This window comes from Pteropus medius, unplaced genomic scaffold, assembly GCF_902729225.1.
Source record: "Pteropus medius unplaced genomic scaffold, Ma_sr-lr_union100, whole genome shotgun sequence".
Lineage (NCBI taxonomy): Eukaryota > Metazoa > Chordata > Mammalia > Chiroptera > Pteropodidae > Pteropus > Pteropus medius.
Window position 1 is genome coordinate 5,089,496 of NW_024343733.1, and position 19,094 is coordinate 5,108,589.

General features: G+C 42.7%; 1 protein-coding gene across 1 annotated transcript in view; it reads left to right on the forward strand.

The window, feature by feature from the left end:
* The first annotated feature begins 12,187 nt into the window (after positions 1-12,187).
* Positions 12,188-19,094, forward strand: part of CCDC60 (coiled-coil domain containing 60) — a 139,413-nt gene continuing 132,506 nt past the window's right edge. Inside the window, exon 1 of the mRNA XM_039868275.1 lies at positions 12,188-12,660. Within this exon, the coding sequence (XP_039724209.1) occupies positions 12,571-12,660 (90 nt within the window). The 5' untranslated portion in view covers positions 12,188-12,570. The remainder of the gene's footprint in view (positions 12,661-19,094) is intronic.

Sequence of the window (19,094 nt, forward strand, 5' to 3'; positions counted from 1 at the left end):
CTTACTGAAAATCTGTGAGGGTAGATGAATTTACAGCATAGCAATGAAAATAATATAATTTCGATATTAGATTTTCTTGTTTCTGGAAGTTCTTTGTTTGTTTTGTTAACTCAGGTTCTGCCCCCGCTCTGCTATGTGGCTCCATGTGCTCTATTCCAAATACCTGTTTATGCCTTGGGCAGAGTGATTCAGCTACTTCAGCCACAGCACCCTACCGGCGCCCCCACCCTCACCCCCACCCAAGCAGTTATAAAGATATTTCCCTCAAGAAAATTCCCTTCCTGGAGGGAATTCTTGTACCAACAATTGAGGAAATAAAATTCTTACTCCTCTGCATATAAAACGAAGAAGCTGAACAAGACATCCTCTATGATTCTTATAACTTTAAAACTCTGGAGTTCACAATACAAAAAAAGCCATTAAAATTGTGGCCTAGGAGAACATTTTTCAAAATGCAAGTCGCAACACATTAGTGGTCCTAGAAATCAACTTACAGAGTCATAACCGGCATTTTTAAAATAGGAAAGAGAATAAAACAGAAAATAACAGAGTGCAGAATACATAATAGAGGTGAGTAGTGGTTCATGAAACTTTTATTTCAATTATAAATATAGAGGGACTGTACACACACTGTACTGGATCATAGTTTCAAATGTATTTCTCACTTTGGTACCAAAAATGTGAAAACTGACAGTGTAAATCAGGACTCGCTGACAGGGAAAGATGTCGGTAAGTTAAAAATTAGTATATTTAATGCGATCTAATTTTGTCAAAGAAAATAACAGAACGGATAAGATATAGATGTATGTGGAAAGAATATGAAACTGTCTATACCAAAAGGCTAACTTATTATCCCTGAGTGGAGAGATTATGGTGTTTTCCATTTTTATCTGTATACTTTTTGTGTTATTTATACTTTTAAATAAATTGACTGGTTACTTCTAGAGGCAAAAATTTCTTCAAGCTTATTTTTATTTCAAAAGGTAAGTATACTTCTAAAAAACCCTCTCAAAATATCTGGAAGAAATATACCCAAATATCAGCAGTGCTTTTTTTTGTTTGTTTTGGTTAACTCTTGATGTTTTATAATCGTCCCAAAACAAACAAGTGAAAAGACTTGTTTCAATTTCATGATTCTTCAATGGGAGGATGAAGTTTGCAAATAAAACATAGAAAATCAGAAAACATACTAAGGGGGGTGGGGGTGAGGTGAGGACTTGGGGTGAATGGATATGCAAATCCTTTGAATGAATTTTCCACATCGGTGAGTTCCAGTTCTTCTTTTAGCTACTGTATGTTAGAATGCAGCTATTATATATTCTGAATGTCATATTCCTCAACACCTGTTTGAAAGAGCATATTTTATTGAGAAAGAAGTGTCACTGAAGCTAAGAGAAAGAAAGACATTTTCTACCAAAGTGACAGGACTCGGGTGACTACTAGACAAGAAACGGTTGTGCGTGTCTGAAGCTGTCCTTGAACAGAATGCAGACAGCAGCATAGGACACAAACCAAAGCAAGGAGGCCAAGGAAGATATTGTCAGGAAATTGAAAAACTGGGCCACCTCATCTAGACTGTCTACACAATGATGCTGGAAAGGAGGCAAGGAGTGGAAAAATGGCCTCCCAAATGGTTAGCTGAATTGTGAGTTTAAAATTGTAAGTTATATAAAGAAATTATAGGGGGGAAATGCTGGGAGCGGGTAGGAGAGAAAGGCGGGAGAGGCAGAGGAAAAATAGTGGTAAACTAAATTCTTAGGTGTCACTTTTCAGAAGAGGGGGAAATGCATTTGGGGTCAGATAAACACACATATATAGACATTTCCACCTTGTCTTGGTAATGATCAATCTAGAATGCTCAGCTCTCTGGGGAAAAAACTGTTGTGTCCAAGCTTTGTGCCCTGAATAGAAAGCCATTTGTTCTTCCCTTAAAAGAGAAAACTTTTCTCTTTGCTTCTGTGTGCAAAACAGGGAAAGGAAATGGCATTTACTTTTATTTGTGTAGTTTAAAGTAATGCACACGTACAAAAGGCTATCCAGGGTAAAGCAAGTTATACTTTATATGTATACTTGAAGTTATACTTCTGCTTGTCCATTCTCCCCGCCCCCAACATCCACTTTCTGCCTCTGTGGTGCCAACAGGCTCCATGCCCTCTGGCTCTAGGTGAGTTGAGCCAATGGGAGGCACCAGCAGGAGATCAGAGGAAATGAAAGGAGTAGGTTGTGTTTAGGGCATCCTTCCTGCAAGGTTGCCTTGGACTAGCTGGGTCCCTCAATTACAAATCGTAGCACCTCTCAAGGAGGCCTTCAGGACATGATCTCTGTCCCTTAAGGGCTGGTAACCACTCCCCTCTCTCCTCCCGTCCCACAGAAATGATCACAGCTTCACTGATTCTAGCCCTCAGTTACTGCACCTTCTCCTCTGTTCCACTACACCCGCACCTGTGTAAATGTTCCCTTTGTAAATAAACCCTCCTCATATCGCCTTCATTGTAATCGGTCATCTGTGTCCTGCTGGGCCCTGACTCATACACCCTCCCCTACTTAATCCCGCCCTAGTGCTACTGTTTCCCACTTCAAGGTGACCGTGAGTACAATTTCCTTCTAAAGTCTCCCTCCCTCCCTCTCTCTCTACTTTCTCTTCCTCTCTAATAAAAAGCTGGCGTATGATAGACTTAGTTTTCATCTCTCTTGTTTTTTAAACTTAATATATCTTGAAGATTGTACTGGATGTCTTCCATTTGTACAGCCTTTACCCAATTCATTCCCTACTCGTTTCCTCCATGATCTGTGCTTCTGGAAGCTGACCTGTATGGACTGCGTCAGTGGGCTCCCTTGCCCTGTGACATGGAGCTGGGCCATCCCCGTGGGAGGCCCATTGGAGACTGGAGGCACTGGCAATAGAAAAGAAGGCAGAAGGAAAATGGGCTTTGGGAATTGAGCCCTTCTGCTCCCTCCATGCCAGGCTGCCATGGTTGGTCGCTTCCTTCTTCAGAAGGCTGCAGCTCTGTTGTTGGACAGCCCTCTTCCTCAGATTCTTCTGATTCTGCTAACTGCTCCCTCCCTTTGTCCCTCCAGATCGAGGGTTGGTAACAGCTCCCCACTGCTGCCAGCCTGGAGGTACTGCACGATCTCCTGCTAGGTCCCACTGACTTTGTAAGTAACCCCTTAATGAAACTCTCCTCAATGATCCCCCTTTGACTATGTCACTTTGTTCTTCCTGGGATCCTGACTGACATCTCAAGCAGTGCTTTTGAATAACCTCATTCTTTTTTCAAGAACTGAGAATGTAACATAGTTCATTTCGCCAATTCTCTATTAATTGATATTTTTGAAATTTTTAAATTAAGTTTATTGGGGTAACATTGGTTAATACAATTATATAATTTTCAGATGTACATTATCATTTGACATCTGCATATTCTATTGTGTGTTTACCACCTAAAGTCCAGTTTCCTTCAGCTACCATATATTTGATCCCCGTTACCCACTTCACGCTCTCTCTAAGCCCTATATTTGACCTCCTTTACCCCATCTATCTCCTCCCCCCGTCCCCTCCCCATTAGTCACCACTAGTCTATAGTCCTCTGGTAACCACTAGCCTATAGTCCATGTCCATGACCCTATTAATTGATAGTTGAGTTGAAACTCAGACTTATTTTTAACCTACTATGTGCTTGGCCTATTTTTATATTAAATACCTCATTTCGTCCCGACATCCACTCTATGGGATAAGTATTGACATAACATACATTTTTGAGAAGAGGAAACTGGGATTCATAGAGGTGGTGATAAGACTCGAGGGTACATGTGTAGTAAATATAGATACAGGATTTGAACTTAGCTCTGATTCCAAAGCCTATAGCACACCGGATCTTGGTGTGAATCTTAAGATCTGCCCTCAATAACAAATGATGAAAATCTGTTTTATTTTTGTAGTTTTGATGTATTTTTAAATAAACATATTTATTGTGTAGCACATACACACAGAAAAATATAAAAATCGTAAACATACAGCATTTCATTCTCACAAAGTGAACATGCTCACAGAATCACAACCTTGATCAAGAGGGAGAACATTATCAACAGCATAGAACCTCCCAGTTACCATTCCTACCTGTTCTCTAAAGATAATCTCTATTCTTTTTTTCTTCTTGGTCAATTACGATGATATATCTATCTATGGAGTACTTAACTTCAGCTATTTCACTACACAGTTCTGGCCAAGGAATTGAATTCAATTCACAGGAATTGAATGCACTCTTCTGCTTGAAAACACACAGGAAAAAAAAAATCAGACAATGTATATGAAACAAGAGTTTTTGAGACATTAGACATCTGGCAATGAAGAACAGTAATCTCTGAGAGTCAGTTAACAAACAAACTAGGGGAGGCCTGGGATTGCCTCAGTTTACTGATGGAGAGTGTTTCCAGACTGCAGCATGGGGAAAGGGAATGGCAGTCACTGTGTGGGGGAGCTAGAGCTGAGGGGTTCAGGGAGGCCAAGGCATCTAGAATTCACGGAGTAGAGTACTGAAGAGGATAGAGCTGCACAGAAAAAGAACTCGGGAGATTTGCAGAAGGTTCCTCTTGAGTCTCCAGCTGAGTGCTGACCAGTGCTTGCATGCGAGAAACTCACTGAGGCTATGAAAGAGCCATCCACAAGGACCAGAGAGAGCAATATCCAAAACTCACACAGAGCCAGGAAGAGCGCCTGCTCCCACAAGCCAGAGTGGAAAATCTCATAGTGTATGGGGGCATTGACTCAGTACTCAGAAAGTTTTCCTCAGTAAAAGGGCAAGGTTAGCCCTAGATTAAATCTATCCAACAAGGCTTAAGCAAGTCTTGAAAGGATCAAACTCAACTATGTTCCAAAACAAAGTTCATAAACATTTATAGGAATACAAAAGTATCCAGTACCCAGCAAGGCAAAATCCACAATGTCTAGCATCCAATCAAAAATCATCAGGCATACAAAAAATTCGGAAAATATGACCTATAATCTTAATGAAAATCGATCAGTTGAAACTGACTCAGATATGACAGTTTTTAATAGACAAAGGCATCAAAACCAATATTAAGTAGCTAAGGAGAAGATTGAGCATGTTAAATAGGGACATGGAATATTAAAAAAAAAGACATAAATTAAATTTCTACAAATAAAACCTACAATGTCTGAGATGAAACATATACTGGTTAGGATTCATGAACATTGAAGAGGGAAAGATTAGTGAACTTAATGATATAGCAATATCTATAGTCTTGAACATATTAGTCTCAGTTATTTTAAAGCTAGTGTCTGATAACTCATATCTGGATAACCTTTCAGTTTGCTTTTATTGTTTCTTCTTTCTCTTGCTCTTTCGTTATCTCGGCCTGTCTCCTAGCTATGGGTAATTTTTTATTGCTTGCCAGACAATGTATATGAAAAAATAGAGAGAGAGATTTTGAGGCTCTGAATAATATTATCATTCTTCAGAGAGGAATATTTTTGATTTCTGGCAGTTAGAGGAGGGAAGATCACCTTAAGGTAGTTAGAGATTGAGTTGATTTAAAGTTGGGTTTCAGTCTTTGCAAAGGCTGGCCCAGTTCCTCTTTACCATCATTCTTTACATGTTGTCCATCAGTGGATTCCAACTACAAAGAAGGAGCTAGGGAGGGAGGGAGGGAGGAAGACTTTCCAGGAGGACAAAGAACTTGGGAGCTAATAATGATAGTTAAAATGTATTTTGTATGTATTATATGTTATGTTCCTCACCTAGCATATGTGTTAACATGTTTTTTTTCTAACCTATATAGATGATAGAGACATATAGACAAAGAGATAGATAACTATGTTATTTAACCCCCTAGTGGACCTATAAGTTTGATGATCAATTGGTTGAATTTTTGATTTTCAATTATAGTTGACATTCAATATTATTTTATATTAGTTTCAGGTGTATAGCATAATGGTTAGACATTTATATAATTTACGAAGATAATTTCCTCCATTAGTCTTGTACTAACCCAGCACCCATGTAGTTATTACAATATTATTGACTATATTCCTCTGCTGTACTTTACATCCCCCTTCAAAACTACCAATTTGTACTTCTTAATCCCTTCACCTTTTCCACTCCTTCCCCCAAGCCCCTTCCATCCAGCAAATATCACTTTGTTCTCTGTATTTATGAATCCGTTTCCGTTTTGTTAGTTTGTTTATTTTGTGGTTTAGTTTTGATTTTCATTTTTCGTCATGAGAGAGCTGAAGCTTATATAAGTTAATACACTTTCCCAAGGTCATGCGGCTAACATACAAGATTAAAATCAGGGTTTAAACTCAGTTCTGTTTAGCTTAAATCCTAGGCTCCCCGCCACCCCACGCTACACTGCCTCTCAGTTGAATCACTCTCAAGTCCGGCTCTCATGTCCCTGCAGTCAAGATGTCCTGCCTCTTATGTGGGAGGATATTTTTAAATCCCAGATAGAATTTTGGGAGACTGGAATAAGAAATAATGCTTCAGGTAGAAAAGAGTTAAACTAGTCAACGCTTTCCGATTCAGGTGACAAAAATCTCAACTCAAATCAATTTAAGGAAGACTGTAACAACAACCACAGTCACGACAACAAGACGTTATCCTTGGACTCACATAAATGGAGTTTTTTGGATAGTGCTAGCCTCAAGCCCACCTAGACCCAAGCACATAAGTTTCATCAGAATTCAATCTTTCTCTTCAATCCGCTTCTCTCTGAGTTAGCCTCGTTTTCTTCTCTTATAGAAAGGCTTTCTTTGTATCACAAGAATGCCCATGGACAGAGTGCAATTCACATCCTTCTAGCTCCATGACCTAAGAGGAAGTCCCCTTTCCCTGAAACAATTCTGACTGGCCCAATTTGGTTGACATCCTTACCTCTGGTCCAATCACTGTGGGAAACGGGGTTCTCTGTTGGCCAGGTGTGATGATAAGCTCATTCCTGTGACCCTCGCAAAAAATCCCATGATCCAAGTAGAGTAGGACTTATTCCCCAATGGAAGTACAGATTCTAAACAGAAAAAAAAAGCAGCAAATGTCCACTACACGAGGTTTTGGCTCTGTGTCCCACAATGAGGAGTAGATGATCAGCTAAAGTTGATCTCAGGTCTCTACAACCAACAAAAAATCATCCTATCCAAATGAAACTACTATTGTAGATCCAAGATGAGAACAGACTGGTTCCTGTTCAATACTAAAGAATTGGTTGAACAAACTGCCGGACAGCCATGAAATTAGAATTCCATTTTAGCAAGCGCTCATTTAAAAACCATGTTTAAAAATATCTCTATAGAAATGGGAGGATGTTTACATCTTACGTAGGAAAAGCAGTTTACAAACAGGATGTGTGGCAGGGGTTCCGACCCCTACCTGTGTGTTAGATTCACCTAGGAACTTTATTTTTTATTGAATTGAAAATTCACTGGTGCCTAATATTTAATTTTAAGTCGCTGACTCTGCAGAGCTGTGCAGCCGTCTTCTTCTATTATCCCTTCTGGGGTGGAGAGGGAAATGAAGCCGGAGCATGATGGGTGGTGCCTTTGTTTCCTGGGGCTGCTGTAACAAATTACCACCCACTGCAGGGATTAAGACAACTGAAATTTATTCCCTTACAGTTGGGGCCAGAAGTCCACAATCCCGGCATTGACAAGGCCATACTGTCTCTGAAGGCTCTGAGGAGAGGCTCCTTCCTTGCCTCGTCCCAGCTTCTGGCTGTTGCTGGCTGTCCGTGGCATTCCTTGGCATGTAGATGCATCACCCCAATCCCTGCCTCTGTTGTCACATGGCATTCTCCTTGGGTGTCTTCTGTCTCTATTTCCAAATTTCACTCTTATAGGGACAGAGGTCATGAGATGAGGACACATCCTAATCCGGTATAACTTCGTTGTAACTTGATTATATCTGCAAAGACTCTTCTCCCAAATAAGGTCACATTCACAGGCACAGGGGTTGAGGATTTGAGCATATATTTTTTTTGGGGGGGGGTCACATTTCTACCCACACAGGAAAGGAGCAGGCTAAAGTGTGTACTGAACAAGAAATTGTGAGCTACTTGGAAATCCATAGGAATATCTGGCAGGGAAGTACTTTTCTACCTGGGATGGAGGTTTGAGATGTCTTATGTGGATGTTACAGTAAAGGCTCCCCCAAAGGGTAGAGAAGACAAAGTCTCTCAGGTGGCTTGAAAATCCCAATTCTCTTGGCAAGGTTTGCTGCTGAACTGAAACACACACACACACACACACACACACACACACACACACACACACCCCACACACACACACCCCTCTACCTTTAAGTGAAAGACCATTGAGGCAGTTTGACAGAGTGCTGAAATAAATCCCTGAATCTGGAATCATAAAACCTGGGTTCTCAGGCAACCTCCACCACTAACACAGAACTATACTCCAAGAGCTTCCATTTCTACCTTTGTAAAATGGGATTGATAATTCTGTAATTCCCATCTGTCCTGCAGCCCAGCCTGCTGTGAGATGAAGCACATAAAAGCAGAGAGCATTGCCCATGGAGATAGCTTGGGCCACGTCCTAGATTTCCAGTGGGGAAAATTCGCTAGGAATATTCCTGGAGGCCCCAGTCCTTTCTCTGCTACGAGGCCTGGTGTACCAAAGCAAAGAGAGAAGGAGAAGGAGGTCGACATTACATTTTCTTCTCTTTGTTTGCAAAGATCCAAATGAACCTCCCCACTCTTGGGGTGTGGTTTGGAGGATGGGGTAGAAAAAGGATACGGGGCCACAGCGCCCCCAAGAGGCATAGTAGCAAGCAGTCATTCTTCTTTAATCTGACAAGATACAGGAATCCGTGGAGATGGTGCAAATACACATGATCCAAAGTTATTTCATCCAGCAGCAATTTATCAATAGACTGCCAGCTACCAAGTGTCAAGGGAGCCCCAAGTTTTACTCTTGGCCTGGGCCAAGTGCTGACATTTCAGTAAAAATACCCAGAAGGAGTTCTCCGGGTGCTAGATGCAACACCGAAGAGTATTTTAAAGATACTCAAAAATGATGACTTTTCCAATAGGTTTTTAATGCCAAACATATGTATTACTGACTGAAATTCGAGTGTTTAGCAGATTTTGAGATTTCACTTTGGCTACCCCAGCTGGTGTCCGACACATTCCAAAATTTTTCTTCTACATGATACATCTATTTCCAATGTCTTCGGATGCTTTTCTTTTTGGCAAATTGGGAGGAGAGAATGCCTGTCACTTCGTGTCTTTCAGTTTATATTTTGCATAAATCGACCGGGAATTAAGAATTAAACAATCACTTCATATCTTAGTTGTCAAATATTTCGCTGTTGGGGGATGTGTTTGCCTCTCTAAAAACATGTTGGCCTTTCACTGTTTAAGAAACGTGGAGATTATCAAGAAATTCTTTGAAATATTCGTGGGAGCAATGGTAAGATGGTGATTATGAGGAAAGGTGATCAAAGAAGGTAGTAAATCCATGCAACAAGATGAGGGAAGGGGGAACCTCAGGGCCCGACCCAGGTCTGACCTCCCTGGTTATCCCAGTACACAATGACCCAGGTTGGGTTCCCCAGAAGCAGACCCAGGGACAAGAGTTTGGGTAGAAGTGGTTTGTTTATGTGGGAGGCCAACCAAGCAGAACCAGAAGGGGTGTGGGGAAGCGAAACAAGGAAAGGGAAGAAGCCGATGCTGCATCATTGGTGAGCAGGCCACAGGGTCGCCCCTACCTCAGTCTGAAGGGGACCTCTGGGGAATATAAAACGTGTCTTCCTTGAGGGGTCCTATTAGTCATTACTTCGCGTCTACTCTTGTGAGTTTTAACTTCTTTGCCCATCCAGGCTGATCAGCTCAAAGCCAGAACACATTCCTATAGCCTTGTAGTTCCCAAAGTGTGCACCGAGGTACCTTATGATGCCACAGAAAATTCATAGGGGAAGATAGGGATATTTTTAAATTTTGAGAGAAAAACAGCAACATCCATCCAACACTGTGTATGCGCTATTAGCTTGTTGAAGTCTTCACCCCCAGTACCTCAGAATGTGATCTTATTTGATTGAACACCTCTAGTGCTGGGTAACTCATTCTCTCCCTATGAAACGTGCCCCTTCATGAACAGAAAAGAGAAATAGCATGCCTTGAGTCCTTACTGGGTGCTGGGCTCTATTCATTCATCATTTCATCTAGGCGTCCCAACTGTATGAGGTGGGCATAACCATCACTATTTATATACGTGATGAAAATGAGGCTTGAAGAGGTGAAGTGACTTCACCAAGACCTCGTTTACCAGTAAATAGTAAATGGCAGAGTCAGGATTTGAACACAGGTTTTTTCGATGCCAGAGCTCTTTCTACTTCCAGTTCTCACGTGGCTCTGACAGGTGGGTATTAATAACAAAAGAAATTAGCATTAACTGAGCACTTCCTTTTTTGCTAGGCATTGTGCTTCACACGGACTATCCATTTGGTTTTCACGATAGTCCTACGAGATTATCATTGAGGCTTCTCAGTGGCCAAGTCAGTGTGACCCCAGAGCCCATGACTTTTAAAACAGTGCTTTGCTGTGGATCTCCTCATATTGAGCCAAAACCCTCTTTCTATTCTTTGGGTTCATACAGAACTAGTTGAGTCCTTCTTCTCCCAGCCTGTCTCTGAAAGCCATGTGAACAACAGCCCTTTGTTCCACTCAGGGCTAACCATTTCCCATTCTGTCTTGTTTTTGTTTTTTTTTTTTTTATTCTCTCTTGTCCCCAGCCCCATCTTCTCAACATGATTCAGTTTACCTGCATCCTTCTGAAAGCGCTTGCTGATTGCTAATGCTGCCCACAAAGGAAGCAGAAGGACCAAAACTTCTGTGAAAGGGAAGGTCAGACTCAGTCTTCAGATGATGGCAAGAAGACAAAGACTTTCAAGCATCAGCATCTGGAGCTGTGGGGAGAGACATTTTGCATTCTGTGGAGGGTCATCTGGCAGCAGGCACCTTCTAAAGAGAAAGTAAGGTCATTGTGTGGCCATGCTGACCTCATAATCCTCAGTAGTTAGAGATAAAACATGAGTCAGATTGATCCAGTGCGAAAGAATGCCAAGGATAAAGCATGCAAATCAGAGCATGTGCAATAAATCTTCTGCAAGCTGGCAACCGACCCCACAGGGTATTTGGAAGGATTAAATAAATTAATATATGTAAAGTGCTTAGTAGAGCACCTTGCATAGAGCGAGTGATCAATAAATATTAGTATTAATATCCACTGTGGAATGAACACTGCACTGTAAAGATGAGTAATTCTTCCTGGAGACGGGGTGTCAGGAAATAATGATAGTTGCCACTTAACTGGGACCCTTCATGTGCTCAGCCTTTACATACATTATCTGTTTTAATCCTCCACAACCTGCGGTAAGGTTGTTTTCCCCATTTTAAAGATATGGAAACCAAGACTCGGCAAAGTTTCGCGTCTTATCCTGGGTTGTGCAGCTAAGTGGTTAAGGGCTCGGGTTTTAGAAATCAAACAGGTCTGGCTTTGAATCCCAGCTCAGGCACTTTCTGTGTGACCTTAAACATGTCATTCAACCCTCTGTGCCTCAGTTTCCTAATCTGTAAAAGGAGTCATAAAACACCTTCCTTTTAAAGACATTTTGTGAGGATTGAGTTAATATATGTAAAACAGCAATGCCTAGCACATTCTAAGCAGTCGGTGAATGTCATACACATACATACGTGTGTGTGTGTGTGTGTGTGTGTGTGTTGTAGGCTTTGAAGGATGAGTAGGAGTTTGTCAGGTGGAAAAAAACAAGAAATAGGCATCTCAGGTTAAGGTAATTGCGGGACTGAAGGCACACATTGAGCTACCCAACCCCCGACACAAGAAATCCCTAGTCGGTTAGTGGCAGGACAGAGCAGAGTTTAAAACAGAGCACAGTCTGTTATAGTGAGACAGAGAGAAAGGGTCGAAGTCCTCAGGCCTTAGAGGAGAAAACAGTTTGGAGAATGTGGCTCCTTGGCCAGCTGCCTGCTCCCGCCATCATCCCAGGAGCCTGTGAGAGCTTGCAACCCCGCCCCTACCAATCCCAGCCAATGAGGAAGCCCGCTACGGCGTCTCGTTGCCAGGCAACCTAGTTAGCCCAGCCTGGCAGTTTGCTGCCTTTCTCTCCTTTGCAGTGGGAACCTGAGCCGTTAGTTGGGTCTGCCTTAAAATGGGGACCTGGAGACCCCTCCATAAGCCCCCCTCAGACTTTATCAGTGGAGTTTTATTTTTTTAATTCATATTTTATTTTTGTTTATGGGAGAGAAAGATACCCTGTTTTAAAGAGAGGGAAAGCTCATAAAAGTTTGTAACTTTCTAAAAATGTGAATAATTCCAGGCTTTCTTTATCTACCCTGTCTGGACTTCTTTATCCTGTTGGTGAGAACTCAGATGATTTGCTTTTCATTATTCCTGGGTCAGAAACCTCTTTGGAGCCTGTGTAATTAGCACTTGGGAGTCAGGGTGAAATTGTTGAAACTCTATACCCCAGTGACTGGAAAAACCCTTCCCTTGGGGGCAAGGCTAAGCCCTGAAGGATTTCTAAGATGACCAAGGTACCGGCCACCAAGAAGATGCAGAGTTCCCCCAACTCGAGGGCCCTCTGTTCCTTTTATGCCTCAGAACTTCTAACACAGGTAAGTCTCCCCACTCTGCCAAAACCAATCACGTTTTCAAGACCAAGTGACATAGGAATTAGCCTCTGGACCAACCAGGGACAGGGGAAGAGAGAAGAGTCATGATGTAATTATATTGTCGAGACACATCCCTATTGCTATCAATGGCTGGCTTCTCATAAAGAATGAAAACAGCAGCCAGACAGTGAGTTAGGCCATCCTATTAGCCAGTAATTCCAAAATGATGGGATAAATAGGCAGTGACACTGTAGAACACCAGGAAAAAATGAAGATAAATTGTAGGTTGGCCATTGCAGAAATTATTTTCAGAGATCAGCTGGGCTCAAAGTATGTGCACATCCTCTCCCTTACAGAGAGGCTGCAGGGTGCTGAACTTTGGGTTTTGAAGCCTGACTTTGCTACTCACTGGTTATTGACATTAGACAGGTTGTTCAGCATCGCTGAGCCTTTATTTCCTCGTAAGGACAGGTACATCAACTAGGAAGAAATCGTGTGAGGACTAAATGAAGTAAAATATGGGGATTGTTTCACATGATGCTAACACTTGGTAATGTGTATATGTGACATAGAATACTGTTGTTGATTTGAAAGACAAAGAAAAATCATCACTATATATTTAACGAACAGAGTCAAGTGTTTCTGTTTTAAAATGGTCATAATTGGGTAGGCCAGTTCTGTCCTTGTTAAGTGTGTCTTTGTTATTGTATCTACAAATCCCTGTATTACCAGTGATTAGCCAAGGTAGGTGAACAGTGGGAGAGAGGGTCAAAGGCCACACTGGCCCACTGTGGTCTACCTGGAGTCCTGCTCCAGGAATGAGGACCTCGGGAGAAGTCAGTGCACAAAAGTGAGCTTAAAACTCCGCTGTGCTTACATCGGAGTCCAATGTGTTCCAGAGCTTCTGTTTTCTAAGGACAGACACATCTTCATGCACTCCTCATTGCTCGGTTCTTTTAGTGAGCTCATTCTGCAAGACGCAGTCTTCATGTGCTCTTTCCACCTCAAAATGCTACACAGAAGTGGGTTCCATCCCGAGCAGCACCCTCTGGGACTACATAGCAGTGTGGGGTGCAGTGAGGGGGGCGGAGCGGGGGAAGGAGAATGAGAAAAAGAATGAGGAGCAAGGTGGCTGTTTCAGAAGCAGAGGTGAGTGTAAGAGCATGGGCAATGGACCCAAAGAGTCTGGGTTTGAACCCTGGATCTGCTCCTTAGTAGCTCTGTGACTTTGGGCAAGTTGCAGAACTTCTCCGCTTTGGTGTTACCAGCTGTAAAAGGGAGCGATCATGGTGACTTCTCAGGGGATTACTGTGAGCATTAAATGATACCCTCGAAGCTTCTAGAACAGCTCCTGACATCCAGGAAGCACTCCCTAGATTTCAGTTATATTGTGATTTCATTCATTTAGCAAACACTTATCGAACCGCTGCTTTGTGCTAAACACATGCTCTTATAACAGAAGAGACTTGCCTTTAAAAATTTCACAATCTGTAGTGCGTATGTTTGGCATGGGGAATAAAGGAAATAAGAAACAGATCATTATAGTGCAGGGTGTTTAGTGAGAGCTGGGGAAGTATCATTGGGTGTTGTGGGAACTCAGAGAGGGACAGCTGATTCAGACTCGTGTGTGCGTGTGTGTGTGTGTGTGTGTGTGTGTGTGTGTGTGTGTGTGTGAGACTTGAGAAGGGAAGAAGCCATGAATCCAAGTAAAAGCAATAGCGTTTTCCACTGTGGGACAGAGAGATGAAGAAAGCAGAGGAAGATAGAGAGGTTGAAATATCTCTTTCTTTGGACGAGGGTAGGTGGCACTCGGGAAGGTCAGAAAGAGAGAAGCTTCCAGAGAACTGTTAAGTTAACTAAGGCCTCAGGCACAAAAGACTCTGAAATCCTGCTGTCCCCGCCTGACTTTCTAGGAAATAAGGAACCCCTCGGAGTGGCCCCTGGTTCACATCTGCAGGATCGCGCCTTTAGAAATTTCAACTTGTTGAGCTACCATAAAGTGCCGATTAATCTAAACCAAGCTAGCTCAACAGTGACAAGCTGCAAGAAAATATGTAAAGATTAGGATCGATTTCAGGTGAAAAATCAAACCAGTGACAATTGCAGTGGTAGTAATAACAATGGTGACAGTTGGCCTAATTGAGTATTCACCACGTGCCAGGTTCTGAGCAAAAGTCTTTGTGTGTGCTATTTCAACACCTTCTGCAATACTTCACGGTATGAACTGTTACCTCCTCATGAGCTAGGTGACAACACAGAGGTTCAGTGAGGACAGGTCCCTAACCCAGGGACATCCAGCCCCCAAGGAAGAGAGCAGGGATTTGAACTCCAGTCTGTCTGGCTCCAGAGTTCAAGCCCTCTCTGCCTCGCCATGCTAATCAAGCGGTGATAGCGCTTAGCATGCACCATGCGGGATACAAAAAGAAGGTACGAGGCACAATCGCTGGCTTCAAATAGTTTTCTATGTTTGTTTGGGAAGGGAGAAAAGTGACATATAAAAAAAAAAAAAAGGCAGGCAGCCAGGTAACCAGGTAACTGTCCAATGAGAATCATTCTGGGGAAATAGTCTGGACTTTCCGGGGAGGAGGGTGAGGCCACACTTGGCTGCATGGCAATGCCACTTACTATGAGTCCACCACGCACTAGTCTAACGGCGACACTTGAGGAAAACCTCCCAATGGGTCCTGAAGTCTTCTGAAACTAGCCACTTTCCTTCTCAAAGGGAGGAAAGTTGCGAGATCATCACTCATGTTACGATGGCACCCTGCCTAGTACAACTGCCTAGTACAACAAAGTCTTTACGTAGTTTTTTCCTGAAGGAAGGAATATGAATAATATATGCAAATCCAGTGCTAGAACATCTTCTCTTGAGGAAAGCCTCTGTGGGGCTCCGGCTCCCTAATCTGTTAGGGAGCTCTTTCTCTTTTTGTTTCCCAAGGAAGCAAAAGAGAAGTCTAATGGGATTAGCTCCAGGGAAGGGAGGGAGCTGGGCACATATGGATATCAAGGACCCACATTTTCTTCCTTGGAAAGGTCAAAAGAAGAGGCCACTTAGAACACCCCCTCCATATTCTAGAATGGAAATGCAGAAATGGGATTTGGCAAAAAAACTGTAAAGTTGTGGAACCCCTTATACAAGCTCTGTCTCCTGGTACCTGAGGTTTCTAACTCACTGTCATTAAAAACAGGACAGAAAGGAGCTCCCCTAATTTGCACAGACCCTAAAACAGCCAGGAACCATACTGGGTGCTTTGCTCATATCCTACTGTAGCGATTAAAAGAGCAGATTCTTCAGCAAACTCTGTGGGTTCAAACCCCACCTCTGCCACTTAACTAGGCTTGTGGCCTTGAGGAAATCAGTTCTTCTCTGTGCCTCAGTTTCCTCATCTGCAAAACAGGCTTACCACATTTCGTCTAATCTAAGACAACTTTCATTTCCAGATGCATCACGATTTCTCTGTGCGACTAAGAAAGAAAACTCTACTGATTAAACTATAACCTGTTTCAATTACGTGCCCCAGTTTCAGAGGTGTTGAAACGTGGAAAGAAAATGTGCCTCTTAGAAGAGATGAAATGCGGCTAAAAATACTCCTCTCTCATGTAGGGTTGTTGCAGGGATTCGATGAGTTAATACGAGTAAAGCGCTTAGAAGAGAGCCTGGCACAGAGTAAATACTACGAAACGTTCACCATTAGGACATTTTGTTTCACCCTTTTATCGATTCCTTGATAGAGATGTTGTGATTAACCCCCTTTTGCACCTGGGTATAGTGAGGCTTAGGGAACCCCCAGGGTCTGGTTCTCTGCTGAGAGATGAGTTGGCAGGTTCGGGAGAAGGGGACAAATTAGGCAGAATTCCAGGTATGGAGCCTAAGCATCTCTGGCCCCAAGCCCTGTGGTGAGAATGGAGACGCTCAGAGAAAGTACCAGAAATCCAGCCCACCGGGCTGCCTGCAAAGCAGAGAAGGAGAATCAACAAAATTTAGAAAGATTTTCCGCAAGAGAAACTTTGACTCTCAGCACAACGTGTTCCCCCCACCCTCCGCCCCCCCACACACGCGAAATGATTTTCCTCCTTATCCAGAGACGAGAAGCCGTGGCCTGCAGAGGTAAGTGCGAGTCACTGGTCTTTGTTCAAAGTGGGCTCAGCGCTGGTGATTTCTCTGGCCTCTAATCAGAGAGACCACGCCCCCTGCCCCGCGAATCAGTGATTACCCTAAAAAAAAATCTAACGACCACAAGAAATTGAATTCTGAAGAATCCCAGCCAGCTGCAGCCTTCATTGTTATATCGCTCATGATTTAGGCCAGAAAATATCAGTGAGTCCTTTCTCCAAGGGGCTCTTCCGGCACCATTGTTACTGCATGAGACAATTGCAGAATCAAGTTGTTTTGTTTTGTTTTGTTTTTTCTCTATGCCCTAATGCTTGGGACTGGTGATGCTTACCTAAGGCGAATCTTGCTGTGTCTAATTGCAGGCCCACTGGCTCCCTACCATGATAAATCAGGATGCACATGCTCATTACCTCCTGACACAGGAAGAGCGATAGGCAGTTTCTTTATGCTGGACAGAACGAAGCAAGCTCTTTGTCTCAGCTGCTAAGAGGCAGCTGCTTCGCGTGGGGAAGTCAGGGTGGGGGAGGGGGACAGTAGAAGAAACACATCAAAGAGTCCACTTGATGTGACTTAAGCTTAGTGAAGAGGTAGGAGCCCTCCCTTTGAAGTCAGACAAAAGTGGGTTCAAATCTCCTTTTCAATACCCTCTAATAGGAGGTTCTGTGAAATGGGTTGAAAAATAATAGGGTATACTACACAGATGTTTTGGAAGGATTAAATAAAATAATGCATGTGAAATACTGAGCACAGTACTCTCTACACAGCTACTAGAATGAGTGACGACAGTGGTTATTATTATTACTTGTGCCCCTTTCTCTTCTCCGACTGGACATTTTGGAGACTGGTTGGCCCAGATACGAAGTTTGGAGGAAGCTGAGTATTAGCTGTAAAGTCACAGAGTGGGGTCCATCATTAGCATGTCCCAATGTAAGGGTCAAAGGGAAGAAGTAGATCTAGAGATGTATTGTAGAACTGGTATGAGGTACCTTGCAGGAGAGAGTTCATCCTGGTGGCAGAAATGCTTGACCCAGTTTAAAATCTTTATTGTAGGAAAGGGGGTGCCTCTCGGCATGAATCGAGTCCCTTGGACTTAACTCTCAGCTCAGTTCCATTACTCATCTTTAAATCCCATGGGAAACCAGAAGGAAGTAGGAAAAAAAGGAACACCCTGCGTATAAATTAGGATCATTTATGGCTACAAGAGAAAGACTGAAAAGCAGTGACATAAATGAAATGAATTAATTTTTTTTTATATAAGAAGTCTAGAGGTGGATGCCTACTGACATTGGTTCGGGAGCTCGCTAATGTCAGAACTAGCAGAGCTTTTCCCTCACGATCACAGAATGGCTGCCCCAGCTCCAGGCATCACAATCACATTCCAACAGAAAGTGAAGAGTAAGAACTACGTTTATCCCTTTTATGAGGCAAACAAAGGCTTTCCTGGGACCTCCCCAGCATCTTTCCTCTTATGTCTCATTTGCCAAAACAGCATCACCTGACTTTTCTAACTGCAAGAATGGCTCAGAAAGTATGTATCTCATATGAGTGTGGAAAGTAGTGACAAAGGAGAGAAGTAAATGCATTGGATATGAATATTGGATTGACTAATCAGCAGTGACCTACACAAATGATTTCATGAAAACTCAGACAATGGGGGTCCCGAGCAATACCCTGACAGAGAGTACCCTAAAAAAGAGAGACATTCCCCTATACAGCAACTCCTTAGGAATCTCAAGGGCACTCAGCCATAATGGTACTTTAAAAAACAGTACCATATCCAGCAGAGGGCTATGGGGGCCACAGGAAGACTAGAGGCCCCCAGTGAGAACATTCATTCACTCAACTAATATTTACTGAGTCTGAGAATGTGCCAAACACGATTTTACATCTCGAGGGGGATACAGAAGGGAAAAAAGACAATTGCATGGAACACCCTTCTGGAAACTCTTGAAAAATAGATACTCATAGGCAGTAACATGAAGAGAGAGCTGAGACAGTGAAATGTGCGCCATCTTTATTCCTAAGACCCCCACTTGTATCCACCATTTGGGGGGAGACTTGAAGAAACTCCAGTTAGACAAGCGTTTGCACAACGGTGAAAAGAGACAAATACTTGACCCGCTTTCAGTATGCCTGCAGCCTCCAAAGATTCAGCCGTCAGCTGTTAAATTTGAAAGCTGTAGAATCCACATGGGGTTCAGTAGCAAGTAGCACTTACATAAAATCTGACAGAAGCCAATTAAACCCTTCTTGGACTGAATAAACCAACATATTTTTCTTGGAGATCCTTCTGACAGCTAAATCCAAAATCATCATCGCCGGT